This window comes from Rhinolophus ferrumequinum, chromosome 11, assembly GCF_004115265.2.
Source record: "Rhinolophus ferrumequinum isolate MPI-CBG mRhiFer1 chromosome 11, mRhiFer1_v1.p, whole genome shotgun sequence".
NCBI lineage: Eukaryota > Metazoa > Chordata > Mammalia > Chiroptera > Rhinolophidae > Rhinolophus > Rhinolophus ferrumequinum.
This window is the reverse complement of record NC_046294.1, coordinates 24,528,717-24,542,788: the sequence shown is the minus strand read 5'-3', so window position 1 is coordinate 24,542,788 and position 14,072 is coordinate 24,528,717. Positions and strand designations below refer to the sequence as shown.

General features: G+C 33.9%; 1 protein-coding gene across 1 annotated transcript in view; it reads right to left on the bottom strand.

Moving 5' to 3' along the window:
- CSTF3 (cleavage stimulation factor subunit 3) overlaps positions 1-14,072 on the bottom strand; it is a 65,093-nt gene that overhangs the window by 47,987 nt on the left and 3,034 nt on the right. The window contains exons 2-3 of the mRNA XM_033121151.1: positions 3,413-3,514; positions 3,198-3,293 (exon numbers count right to left, since the gene is read on the bottom strand). Coding sequence (XP_032977042.1) covers positions 3,198-3,293; positions 3,413-3,514 — 198 coding nt within the window. The remainder of the gene's footprint in view (positions 1-3,197; positions 3,294-3,412; positions 3,515-14,072) is intronic.

Below are 14,072 nucleotides of genomic sequence, written 5' to 3'. Positions count from 1 at the left end.
AGTAGCTGTTTAGGAACTCAGGAGTAAAGCAATACATTTCACGCATCTGAGGCAAAATGTGAGCCTATACAGTCATGTGCTGCCTAACAATGGGATATGTTCTGAGAAACGCATCGTTAGTGATTTTGCAATTGTATGTGAATATCATAGAGTGCACTTACACAAACCTAGATGACCTACCACACAACCAGGCTATAGGTATAATACATTGTATACGTGGTCCGTCCTTGACTGAAATGTTGTTATGCGGCTCATGACTGTATAATATATGCAACATTAGAGATATTTGGCCTAATTTTGAAATTATGTAATATTATAAATACAAATATGTTGGTCCTAAATACCCTTTCATTAGAACAAGAGAATTTTTGCCTCCAACAATTTCTACTCTTCAGCAAAAAAAATTAAAGTGAGTAATGAATTAAGGATGACATTTTAAAGTTCAAATTTTACACAAGTAGTTAGGTATTGCTAAATACTCACTGATGAGAAAAGCTGACATACAGGCAAATATTAAAAATATCAGGCTAGTATCATTAACTTCTTTACTAAAAACTGTAATGTGCTCTAATTTTTAACTGATGTCTCAAGTTTAAAAGCAAAAGAACAAAGTCCTTTTTCCCACTTTGATCTTAAGTAGAATTTACAAAAAATTTCTCTGGGGAAGCAAATCATCTCGTTATTAAAAATGTACATATTTTTCATATTTTCTATTAAAAAAGAACTAAATGCATTTGGACTCATACAAGTTGGCTTAACTGAACATAAATAAATGAAACATTACAATTTCCCCATGAAGTACTGAGTTACAACAAATGTATCAAAAAACTTTATTTTCTTGAGAGTGCATACAGGATGTCATGTAAACACTGTTAGTACTACTTTTAATGTAGACATTCTTATTATTACTTTAGATTTTAATGTATTATAAATAGGTTATGTGTCTTCTCCAGAAATATTAAAGGCCACATGGGTGACATGGCCAAAGAAAGTTTTAGCTTCTCACAGGCTAAACAAAGTACAAAATGTGAAAATTTAAAAAATGAAGAGCAAATCAGGAAAAAAGAGAAAAAACACGGCTCAAGATATGCATTTCTGAAAGCAGCATTCAATTTAACATCTTAATTCCTAAACCATAAATTTTACAATATACATACATATTCTTTACCACTTTTTCTCAAAAGATGTTTTATACATACATTCATATTTGTGTGTGTGTAAAATAACTGCAAACATTACCAACTAAATAAATCAGACACTAGCTAGTAGCTCTGAAATACATGTAATGAGCCTGATATTTAAGACCACTTTTAGCCCCTTGGAATAATATCTGGTCATCTTAGCATTCTGTCTTGGAATGCCCATGTTATTTTCAGTTAGGAAATGGGAGAAAAACAGACTCATTGTGTTTATACTTATAGAGTGAAGTATCTAACTAACAATTTCAGTTTAACTTATGTGATAATATAGGTTGGTGCAAAAGTAATTGCAGTTTTTGCATTTATTTTTAACCTTTTAAACTGAATTACTTTTGCACCAACCTAATAAAATGCATGAATAATGCCTATTTGAGAAGCTGAAATGAATTTCTAAAACTCAAAAAGTACTACTTCATTATACAAAACTTTTATATACCAATTATGTTCATTTCTGGTGCGTTGCATGTACCCTAATGTGTTTGTAAAGTCAAACTGGAATGCAGACCAAATACAGGTGATCCATGTTCCTTGCTTTACTTAGTATTACAAAGTAGCACCGGCTTCAGCATACTTCAGACAGACCTATTCACTCACCTGAATTTCGTGCCAGTCTACTCTGATGATTAAATATATTTAGGAAAGAAACGGTCCCAAAGGATAAGTGATGAAACCTTAAGGATATGGTCTTGGGACAAAACCACAACCAAACTCCACGTAAGGTACAATCTCTCTCACACATACAAACACACAAACCACATATACAATCACACACAAAAAATTTAACACACACACAATGTTCCTGCTATTGTCCAGTAATTCCCCAATCCCAAATACAATATAATAGTAAACTAAGCACAAATACAATGAGTACACTGTAGCCTCAATTTAAAGCTGCTGTTGGTTGAGTCCACTCTGAGGACACATCACAGGTAACACTGTGTTGTGTTGAAGTCGGTTCAGTATTGCTGACGACTAAAGCCCTTTGAATAGGTCCAAAACAGACCCACATATTATCAAATTTCAGCTATTGTGGAAAATGTTATGACGAGGCTGCAATGTACTTGATTATGTTGAGAACTTATACTACAAATATTCAAAAGAATACTTCATAAGTAAAATAAGTTATAAAAAAGGAATGGACAGCATTTTGAGCTTAATGTGGATATTAATTATTCCCATCTCACCCCTTCCATCCCATTAATTTATAACCTGAAAAATGATTACTTGGTGCCAATTGTTATCAATACATTAACACTTTATTATCATCTTGACTGCTAATTCCAGTCTTCAAAAATGAACATTTCCTTTCTAATCATAATTAAGAATAGGGCCCTTACTCTTTAAAATAAACACGCCTGACTTCAAATATCAAGACAGTTAGAAAGTAACGAAAAAGTATCATGGCAAAAATTATTACACAGGTTTCAGTCACATTAGCTTTTTCCTTTATAATGTAAACTGCATCCTATAGAAAAAACTTTCTTTAAATTATTGAAGTGCTTACATTTATTGACAAACCATGTATATTTTCACAAAATTAAAATATGAAATAATTTTTCATCTAAATGTTTCATTTCACCAGACATTCAAAATACCCTATGGAACTAAGTTAACATTTATGTATTTTCTTATACCAGTAGTTCATATTAGTTTGTAAGTAGGAATAAAAAGAAAAATGAGTTCTAAATAAATGACACAGGAGGCAATAAATTGACACATGACAAGTAAATAAAAGGCTAAAGCACTCCAATACCATTGAAACTGTTTTAATGTTGTTGCAACTCCAAAATGCAACAATCATCAGCTTGTAAAGACCCAAATTTCAAAAATTCATTTTAATTACTCCTTCATACCTATTTTACAAAATAAAGGCAAGAGACATTTAAATCCTCCTTGTCCTAGTAGTGCTATCTATGTTCCTAACTTGTTTCTACCACTATAGTGTATCCTACAATTCCTATCAGATGCTATATAAGAAAAATAAAATAAAATATTAACCTCTGCTTCAATGTACAGTTTCCAGAATCTGCCAGAACTGGGGAACTGGGCAACAAGGCGTTCATAAGTCTTCCGTGCTTTGTCTATAGGTTGATTCTAAAATTGAAAACCAATAAACAGCATTTACAATATTAGGATTATGAAAATATTTACTATAGAACCAAGTAGTGTGACTGGACCCATAGAGAAGGAAATGTAATCCTATATCACTAAACCTGTGCCTCTCGAATGAGAATGCTCCAAGCGTCAAGGTCATATGGATTCTCTTCTAATTTCTTTTCGGCTTTCTTCACCTTCTCTGGGACATACTCAGCTGCCTGGAGGGGGAAAAAACAATGAACTGAAGTTACTGCTTTAAAAATCTCATGCCTAATTCAAGCACAGTTTATCAATCCCTGGATACAGTATCACTGTAATACAGAGCATAAAAATACCTTCTCGAAAAGGCTGCATTTTCTGTAATCTATACATAACATGTTATCTTAAGTCAATTGCATAAAAACAAAATCAAGTGTGACATACCTTTAAAAGACATTTTTAAATTTAAACAAACCCGTCTTTATATTAAATACTATAGAACAGCAGTTCTCAAACTTTGTGGTCTCAGGACCCTTTTTATATTCTGAAAACTTATTGAGTATACCCAAGAACTTTTGTTTATGTGGGCTATTTCAATATTTACCATATTAGTAATTAAAACTGAGAAAAATGTTAAATATTCATGTCCAAATAATAAAATTATTTACATGTTAACAGAAATAGTATTTTAATGAAAAACTTAAAAATTCAATGATTATCCTTTTCACATATTTGCAAATTTATTTAAATGTCTGACTTCAAAATGTGTAGCTAGATTTTCATATCTGCTTCTGCATTCAATCTGCTATGATATCACATCATGTAAAAATTCCACTATATACTCATGATAGATTAAGAGTGAAAGGGCAAATAATGTCTTAACAGCTTGAACTCACAGATCCTCTGAGTATCTTAGGAACCCCCAGGGTTCCTGGACCAACTTTGAGAAACACTGCTCTAGTGCATTCATCCTGAGCCACAAAGAAAAAGTATGAAATAACATGAAAATTTTATTTTTACGTAAAAGTTTTAAAAACATAATTCACACATTGTAAAAAGATTGTAATAACATGTTGAGTGATCATGTGGGTAAGGGGCTGATGGAAGTACAGGTGATTGCCCCCCTCTTTCTTTCAATATTCTCGAAACCCTTTAATAAGGTAGTTTTATTTTTATTATAGAAATATTTTAACAGTAGTTAGCACCTAAGGCACAAATACTAGTATTACTTCTCAAACTGTTGTTCAAAATACTACTGTTGTTCAGAATACCACAAAAAGAAAGTGATACATAAATAAGTCACATAAATGTTAACTTACACAAAGTTTCATTTTGCCTTTTTGTGGGACTTTTAGAAATGTAAAATATGGCAATATACATTAATAATATTCAAGAGGGGTTAGAGAGAGAAGCACTGTCCCTAACACCTTTCTTTTTATCCTATTTTTTAGTGACAATATCTCAACAATTCCATCAAAACATGAGTTGGAATATTTTTTCAGTTATCTCTTTAGGAAGAAAAATTACCTGGGAGAAATACACTTTTTTCTTTAAAATAAATTAATTTCTATCATGATAAATATGTCTTTATCTAGAAAGAAAAACATGTTTTAAAACACTAATGTAATATTCTATCCAAACTATGTTTTACTAATATACAAGAGCTTTATAAGTAGATTGCTCAAGAAACTAAAAGTGGAAACGTTTAATAAAGGAGGACTACTGGCCCTACCCACATATTAAAACATAAAATGAAAGTGGGACAGTTGGTAATGGTGACAAATCAATCACTCAATCAGGCTGGTTTGGAAGGAGAACAATAAATGGAAAATTAGCAAATAATATAGGTGTTATTTCAAATCAGAATGGTGGATTATTTAAAGAATGGTGGTAGAATAACTATAGTCATCTGTTAGAGTAATTGCAAAGTTAACTTTATCAAAATAAAGCTGAACTCTATTTACCCTTTATACCAAAGTAAAAATCAGATAGATCAAAGACTTAAACATTAAAAACAAAAGCACAATAAAGAACTAGAGGAAAACATACTGAAATTTATCTTTGTGTGGGAAAGGCTCTTCAGAAGCCTTTAAAAAGTGAACTTAATTCATGAAGTTTAAATTTGTGCATCAGTAAGTAAAGTATCGTAATCCAAGTCAAAAGACAAACTTAAAAAATGTCCCCAACACATATGGTAAAGTACTAAATTTATTAATATAAAGTTCAGTCACTAAAAGACTAGCAACAAGAACAACAAAAGGGCAAAGTATTCAAACTGTTCTTACTACAAGTAACAATGAACTTAATGAAACGTGTTTTATAATTAACACTGCACTGGCAAGGGTATGCAGAAACACATTCTCACCACTGTTGGCATGGGCAAGTAGTAATACTGATCAAAATTCAATATAAATGTCTGACCCTGAATTCCACTTCTGACAACGTATTCTATAGCACACATGCACAAAAATGTACACTCAAGAATAATCAGCTACTAGGCTGATGGTTGTTACATAAGACTAGAAGTGATTTAAATAATCATGTATTAAAGAACTGGTTATGTATATTATGGAATTTGTAGTCACTAAAAAAAACAACGGCAGAGCAAGTCTATAAATAGTAATATAGGAACCATCTCCATATATTGGGTTTTTAAAAAAGTGGGGGTAGGCTGGGGAGATATATACACACACACACTACAAACATTTACACTGTATATTCTTCTGTTTGAATTTTTACTGTTCACCTGGGAAATACTTGCTCAGTGCCTAGTATGTGCTAGACACTGTTGAAGGAGCACTTGGGATACAACAAGATTACTTCTTGAAAGAACAAACTTTGAAAATATTTTTAAATAAACTAGGATCTTAATTCATAAGATACCAACTATAAATGTTAATGATAAAATAAACAAATCTGACACAAGAGGTTTTTAAAACACAGGAACTAAAACACAGCTAATCTATACTGTGTTTCCCCGAAAATAAGATCGGGTCTTATATTAATTTTTGCTCCAAAAGAAGCATTAGAGCTGATTGTCCAGCTAGGTCTTATTTTCGGAGAAACACGGTACTTGAATTGCTTTAGTCAATCAAAATTAACAATTAGTGTTTCAAAGCAGCTGGATGGGAGACGCAAATCACTCAACAAGCACTCGCTGAAAATTAATCAAATTAGGTAACGTATATCACAAAACAGAAAACTCAGAAGATAGCATCTAATATTTGACCAGTATAATCACAAGTATAAATGTTGTCTGCTTACTTAAAATAAAGTAAGCCATTCCTGTAGTGATTCTCAACCCTGGAAGCACATTGGAATCAACTGGGAGAAACAGGATTTAAAAACACAGGATTCAAGCCTAGGAACGTGCCTGGAACGTCACTGTTTTTTAAAAACTCTCCAGGTGGTTCTAACGTGCAGCCTCAGTTGAAAACCATGCCTTTCCAGGGGTTCCTAACCTTTTATGGTGCCACAGAACCTTGGGTCCCTTTCTCAGAATAATGTTCTTAAATACACAAACTATGAGGGTTTTCAAAGGAAACCTTTGTTGAAATATAATTATTGAAATACTTTTAAACAAAGTTTTACATAGTAATAGTAATATTTTTAAAACAAAGTTTTACACAGTAATAGAAATTTAACACATTAAATAATAAGATCCTGTGGCAAGTTCAGTGATGAGTGCAACAACCATGTTTCCCGAAAATACGAGCTAGCCCGACAATCAGCTCTAATGCGTCTTTTGGAACAAAAATTAATATAAGACCTGGTCTTATATTATAATAAAACTGGGTCTTATATTAATTTTTGCTCCAAAAGACGCATTAGAGCTGATTGTCCGGTTAAGTCTTATTTTGGGGGAAACACGGTATTTTGAATATGGTATGTACGTCCCAGCCACAGCCGTTGCTAACACTACTAGAGTGGTTTCTTGCCTATATTCATAATAAAAGGAAAGGCTCAATAGTAGTTTGATTTTCCCCACTCTAGTTCATGGAACCCCTAAAATTCTGTCCACAGACACCTGGAGGAAGGGGTTTCCATGGATCTAAGGACCCATGTAAAGGATGCTGGAGAGCAGGTGTAGAAAACATTTGTTGAGCATCTACTATATTAGGCATTAATCACCACTCCTTGTTAAGTAACTAATAACCCCATTTCATAAGAAATATAATTAAATTACATGAAACCGCCTAAAGTCCAGTTAGAATCTGACAGAACCATGGCTCAGCTCTTTTCAGAATCTGTTACATCCCTAAATAGTTTCCTCTGGCCAAGGATGTAGTTAAACATTCATAAAACAATCTAGATAGATAATTCTCAATCAAGTCCATTAGCAATGGAAGCTAACCAAAATGCCTCCTCTGATCTTTACATGTGGTCGCATGTAATTCCCACAATAAGAAGTCATTCATCGTCACAGCTATGAACCCGTTGGGTAGCCAACTGCACAGGTTTGTTTTCTGGCCTGGTTACCATACCCCTATAGAACAAAGGAAAAGCAAACAGTTTTCTAGTATCCACAAGGAGACTGTGCCTCGTTAAGGAATGGAGTTGCATTAATATCTCCTGACTCTGTTGACAGATCAGAGGAACAGGTCACTTTATAAGAAATTTGCAAGTTTCCAGTGCCCACTTAATAATGGAATGAGGTGAGAACTCTGCTTCCTATAGCAGAAGAACTGTCCCATGCCCACATGTTCCCAAACTTATAATATAAAAACAATCTATCAAAACCCAGCTTTTGCCTTTAATAAACTATAATCCCATCATCATTCTTTAGACAGATATTAGTGAGGAATAGTACGGGGCCCCAACTCAAACGAGCAGAACAAAAAGCTAGACTAATTTCCAAGGTATGCACACAACCAATGATATCGGAACTCTGGGAATCTCTTTGATTTGTTCAATTTAAAACACCAGTCATGTAATACAACTGGTATGGAGTACACAGAGAGGTACACAACAACATATACAACTCAAACGAATACAAAAATCAGGAAAAAAATGTGAATTTGATGTATTTCTTTTTTCGTATGAGGAGAAAACACTGAGAGACTCTCTAGCATCTGTTCTATGAATTTTCTAGTAGTAGTGTATTGCTAAAATATCAACTATTTTATTTTCTCTGTAAATAACACGTGTACATCTAAAAGAATGGAGGGTCAGGTAGACCCACTATGTGTTTCACCTTTCTTATTTTTTAATCATGACTTCACTGAAACAATCACATCAAACATTCGCCCATTTAAAGTATAAAATTCAATGGCTTTTAGTATATTGAGAGTTGTGTGACTACCACAGTAAGTTTAAAAACTTTTATCAGCACCCCCCAACCCTGTACCCATTAACAGTCATTCCCAATTCCCAATCCCCTAGCCGTAGGCAACCACCAATCTACTTTTGTCTCCATAGTTGTGCAGATGTTTCTTCTAAATGACAGGATGTGTTCTTTTGTTTCTAGCTTTCACTTTGCACGTCTTCAAGGTTCATGTTTTATCATGTATCAGTACTTGCCTTCTAATGCCAAATAACATTCCACTCTATGGATATCCCACAATTTATTTATTCATCAGTTGATGGAATTTAGATTGTTTCACTTTTGGTGTCTTCAGTTTGTGTTTTCTTTTTTCTTAGGTATATACCTAGAACTGAAATTGCTAAGCCATATGGTAATCTTATGTTTAACATTTTGAAGAACTGCCAGACTGTTTTCCAAAGTGATTAAACCATTTTACATTCCTATTAGCAGTGCTAGGAGGGTTCCAATTTCTCCACCTCCTCAGCAACACTTGTTATTATGTCATTGTGATGATTACAACCATCATAGTGGGTGTGAAATGGAATCTCATTTGGTGTTAACCTACATTTCCTTGACTGCTAATAAAGTTCAGTATTTTTTCCTGTTCTCATTGGCCACTTGTATATCTTTGGAGAAATGTCTATTCAGATACTTTGCCCATTTTTACTTATCTTTTTATCATTGAATTGCAAGAGTCTTATATGTTATAGATAAAAGCCCCTGATTAGATATATGATTTATAAAAATTTTATCCCATTACAGTGGGTTGTCTTTTCACTTTCCAAACTTAACCTTTTGTTATGTAAAGCTAACTCAGAGAAATTGAACTTAATGACATTGGCCTGACAGGCACCATGCAATATTTCAACAATTGTCAAACATTTTGTAAAGAATTGTTTTGCAAACTTATTCAGTAACCAGACATTTTTTAAATGTGGGTTATTTCTATGAATATTATTATATTAAAAATTAAAACAAAAAATAATTAAATTCATGTTTAAAACAAATTCCTTTTTATTTAAAAATATTTTCTAAAACAAAAAAGTAAGTAATGAAAATAACAGCACTGTTTTACATTTTTGTGATACTTCATTAGCTGAATTGAAGACACTTTTGCTTGCAATCTATTTTGGATGAAGTATATACTATGTAACTATTTATGTATTCGAAAAGGGAGAAGCGTTTTTAATAGTCTTTTCATATAATTGTGGATATGTCATGTACCTATGGAAAACTCATTGAGTTAACAAGCTTTACTGAAACTGCAAACCATTTTCTTTCTACATGGCAGCTTCACTTATATGAGGTCTGATCAAAAAATAAGGTGAATGTTTACATTTTTAAAAATTTATTACAGTAAAAGACACATTGCCATTAACCCCCCTCAAAATATTCCCCCTCACTTCGAACACACTTACCACATTATTCTTGCCACTTTCTGAAGCAGTTCTGGAAGTCCTCTTTTGTGAGTGTCTTTAGTTGCACAATTGTGGCTACTTTGATGTCCTGAATCGATTCAAAACATTTACCTTTCATGGTCTTTTGACTTTGGGGAAGAGCCAGAAGTCACATGGTGCCTGATCCGGTGAATAAGGTGGATGAGGACACACCATAATGTTTCTATTGGACAGAAATTACTGTACCAGAAGCGATGTGTGACTCGGAGCCTTTTCCATTTTGATCACAAAATACAGTGAATGCTGCTGCCGAGTGCCATCCAATGGGATGGCAGGGATCTTCATTTTGGGAAGAGGCGCGCCAAACCTTACTAACAGTGTGTGACAAGTCAGGTGTGAGCTATGGTTGAGAGAAGGTGTTTTGAAGTGTACCATAAATTATCCTCCATCATGACAACGCTCCGTGTCACACATTGCTTCTGGTACATGGCAATTTCTGTCAAATAAAAACATTACGGTGTGTCCTCATCCACCTTATTCACCGGCTCTGGCACGGTGTGACTTCTGATCCTTTTCCAAAGTCAAAATAATTCAAGACATCATGGCAGCGACGACAATGCAACTAAAGACCTTCATGAAAGAGGACTTCCAGAACTGCTTGAAAGTGGTAAGAATGATGGGACAAGTGTGTTCAAAAAGAGGGGAACTAATGGAAATGTATCTTTTACTGTAATAATTTTTATTTAAACGTTCACTGTATTGTTTAATCACAGCTCGTATTAGGGCGTTAACTGGGGGAGGGAGGTGGGGAAGTGACAAACTGTTATATAAATGATTGAAATAAAATTACTTCTTCTTCCCATTCCCACTAGGGAAGTAAAACTTGGACAGAAAAAGGTAATCCTCTTTCTCTAAATGGCTGTCTATTTTTGTGGTAAATAGGGAGGGTATTATGCTAGCTCATACCAAAATTAAGTTAAAATACAGATCAGTGAAAGTTTAATCGAAGTCAAATGTCAAAACTATGGGAGGGGTGTCGGGGCAGCGGATGGCTCAGTTGGTTAGAGAGTGAGCTCTCAAGAAGGTTGCTGGTTCAATTCCCGCATGGGACAGTGGGCTGCGCCCCCTGCAACTAAGATCAAAAATGGCAACTAGACTTGGAGTTGAGCTGCGCCCTCGACAACTAGATTGAAGGACAATGACTTGGAGCTGAAGAGCCTTGGAAAAAAAACTGTTCCCCAATAAAAACAAACAAACAAAAACTATGGGGGTGTGGTAAGTGAAAGGATTTAAACCCATATAAGCTCTTGACCATGACCAACAGAACAAGCTGAGAACAAACCTGGTTTTATGAGTATTTTCCACTACTAAGGGTAATGACTAAATATAGTTGGGGGAGAAAAATCAGTAAAATAGTATCAAAAGCCTAACCATCCTCCAATAATCTGCAATTTTTTCCCTCCACTTATTTTATCAAGAATGTATTCAAGAACAACTTTAAGGTCCAGGTATCTTCGTTCCCTGTCTAAGGGGTTTGCAAGCTTTCATTTACATAAAAATCACCTGTGGTACTTGTTTCAAAGGAAAATTCTCAGCCCCACTTACAGAAGCTGTTAAGGAATGTCTGAAATTGGGGTGTAAACACCTATAGTTTCATAAAGCACCTACGTGGTTATGATGCAATGAACCATGGACTCCATTTTGAGAAAAACCACCTTATCTAGCTGTCCTATATCTTTTTCAAAAATAAAGTGGCATCAGATCTAAGTTACTCCAATTTTTGCTAAAGTACTAAGAAAACTGCATACACTACACTATACATTTGAAATCTTAAGTCTCTCTTGATAGCTAAACTTTTTTTTCAAAATTAAAAGACTAGTGTAGCACTGCAAAACTATCTGCAAGCACAGTCGTAACTTAGCCACTTCATTTGACAGGTAACATTAGGACTGGAAGCCAGCTTAATCCTGTGTTCCTTTACCAGAGCAACAAAGCTCTACTAGATGTCTTTTTGGGTATGAATTTGAATGTGTATCCTTTATATAATCCCTCAACCCTTCCAAAAACTAAAAATCTACTAAATATGCAACCCAAAAACTTAAAAAAAGAAAAAATAAGTTATTATTGGTTCAAATAATTACACTTATAATACTTGCTTATTAAATTTGCTTATCCAACCCCTAGGAGACAAATAGCTACAAATTACAAACAAAAACCTTAATCTTTTCGAATTTGAAAAATGTTGCTTCTTTAGACCAAAAGTAGCCAAGATATTAATTCACTAGATAAACTAAGTGAAACATTAGGAAAAGATCAATTAGGATATAGTTTTGCCCTTCTGCTTTTACTCAATAGTTACTGCTTATTATAAAATAGCCATTAACCTACAAATAGGTTAAACATTTGCCCAACTCAAGTTCCTTTTTAGATCAATTTTCACATCATTACCAACTATCCAGCAGAACAAAAAGACTCAAATTCACTGCTAGATCTTGTCTAAAGAGAAATAAAGTTAAGAACAGTGACAGAAGAGCTTAAAACTATTAATTGTTTTTGGCAATTGTCCACTTAATAGGTACAAACATCTGAATACAGATTTGCTGTCCCAGGTCTCTCCAGTATGTCAACCCTTGTATTCCCTGAAACTCCTATGACCCTAACGCTGAAAGAATGGAATCTCTCCTAACACAGTACCTTTCGGCTGTACCTCTAAGGAAAACCAATATTTTTGTAAACACAGATCACTTTCTCTTAGAAACCAATCATTGTCAAATATTCTATATAGCCCAGTTTTCTCAATAAATATTAATAACGATCAAATCAAATTTGCTCCAAGCTGGCATACTAAATATCATTTCAAAATAGGAGGGGGAAAAGTAGGAAAGGCTATCACAAAAGATTTTGTTAAAAACAGGTAAAAATAATTGGGCCCAAAGAAAGCTCCGCCTAAGTACTTGATCCTTTCCTTCTTCCCTGTTCTTAACCCCTACACACACCCACTTTGGCTTTAAAATTATTTGGCGCTGCTGTTACCTCTTAACTGCTAGTAAGTAGTAATAATTACCCAACAAAATAAACCAGACTTTAGGTTTCAACATTGTGGGTGTTTGAGCTTTCTTTCCTCATTAATAAGTATATAACAATACATATTTTTCATATTTTCTGTATCTTTCCCAAACTTATTTTTCACCAAAGCAAAACACTGATTTGTGGCCCCGAATCCCCTTTTGTTAAGTACTGGCAATTTATCTGTGCTTCCTCAATTCATGAAATTTTCCCAAAGTGAGGATCATTTTGTTTATATTTTTAGGCCTTCTTTAGAATAGGCTTATAGGTTGTTTACATCTTATTTCTAAAAGACGAGAGTATAAAAACATCTTAGGGACTCAAAGGTTCATATGAATTGACATGGCCCAACACATTCCTCTTCCTCCTTTTAGCCAACAAAACTTTAGAAACTATCCACTCTTATGTCCAAAATATTTTATTTTGCATTACTTATGCATCTGTGTTTCACAAATGATTAAATTCTTTGAATATTTGTAATGTATCACATGTAACCTCAGTACAAAATTCATCCATTCATTTACTGAACACTTTTAAGAATCAAAACAGTATTTCCTAGGTTTTTAAAATGCAATGATAAATACAGCAGCCCCTTCAACCCAAGCTCAAATGCAGTGGCGGGCACTCTAAGCAATAGCTTACTAAATGCTGTAGGAAGTAGTGCATAAGGTAAAATAAGGCTAAGAAAGAATGAGATCAAAAGTTGAATCCAGCAGTTAAAAAAAAATCTGTAAGATAAAAATACAGTCATTATTCCACACATGAACCAGATGTGTTCATTAGGGAGAAAAAACTGTATGCACATATTTTGTCCCCATTAAACTGGCAAAAACAGTAAACACAAAGCTCCAGGAGAATACCCACAAACACTGGAAGGTAATTTAAATAGCTCCCTAAATGCAAAACAGAACTTCCTTACAAGAGCAAAAAAATTTACAATAAACCTTAGTCGTGATTTTGGTTCTCTACAATCATTTCCCTCTTTCAAAGGGCACAAATCCAGACATTCAGTACCAAGAAAGAAATGAC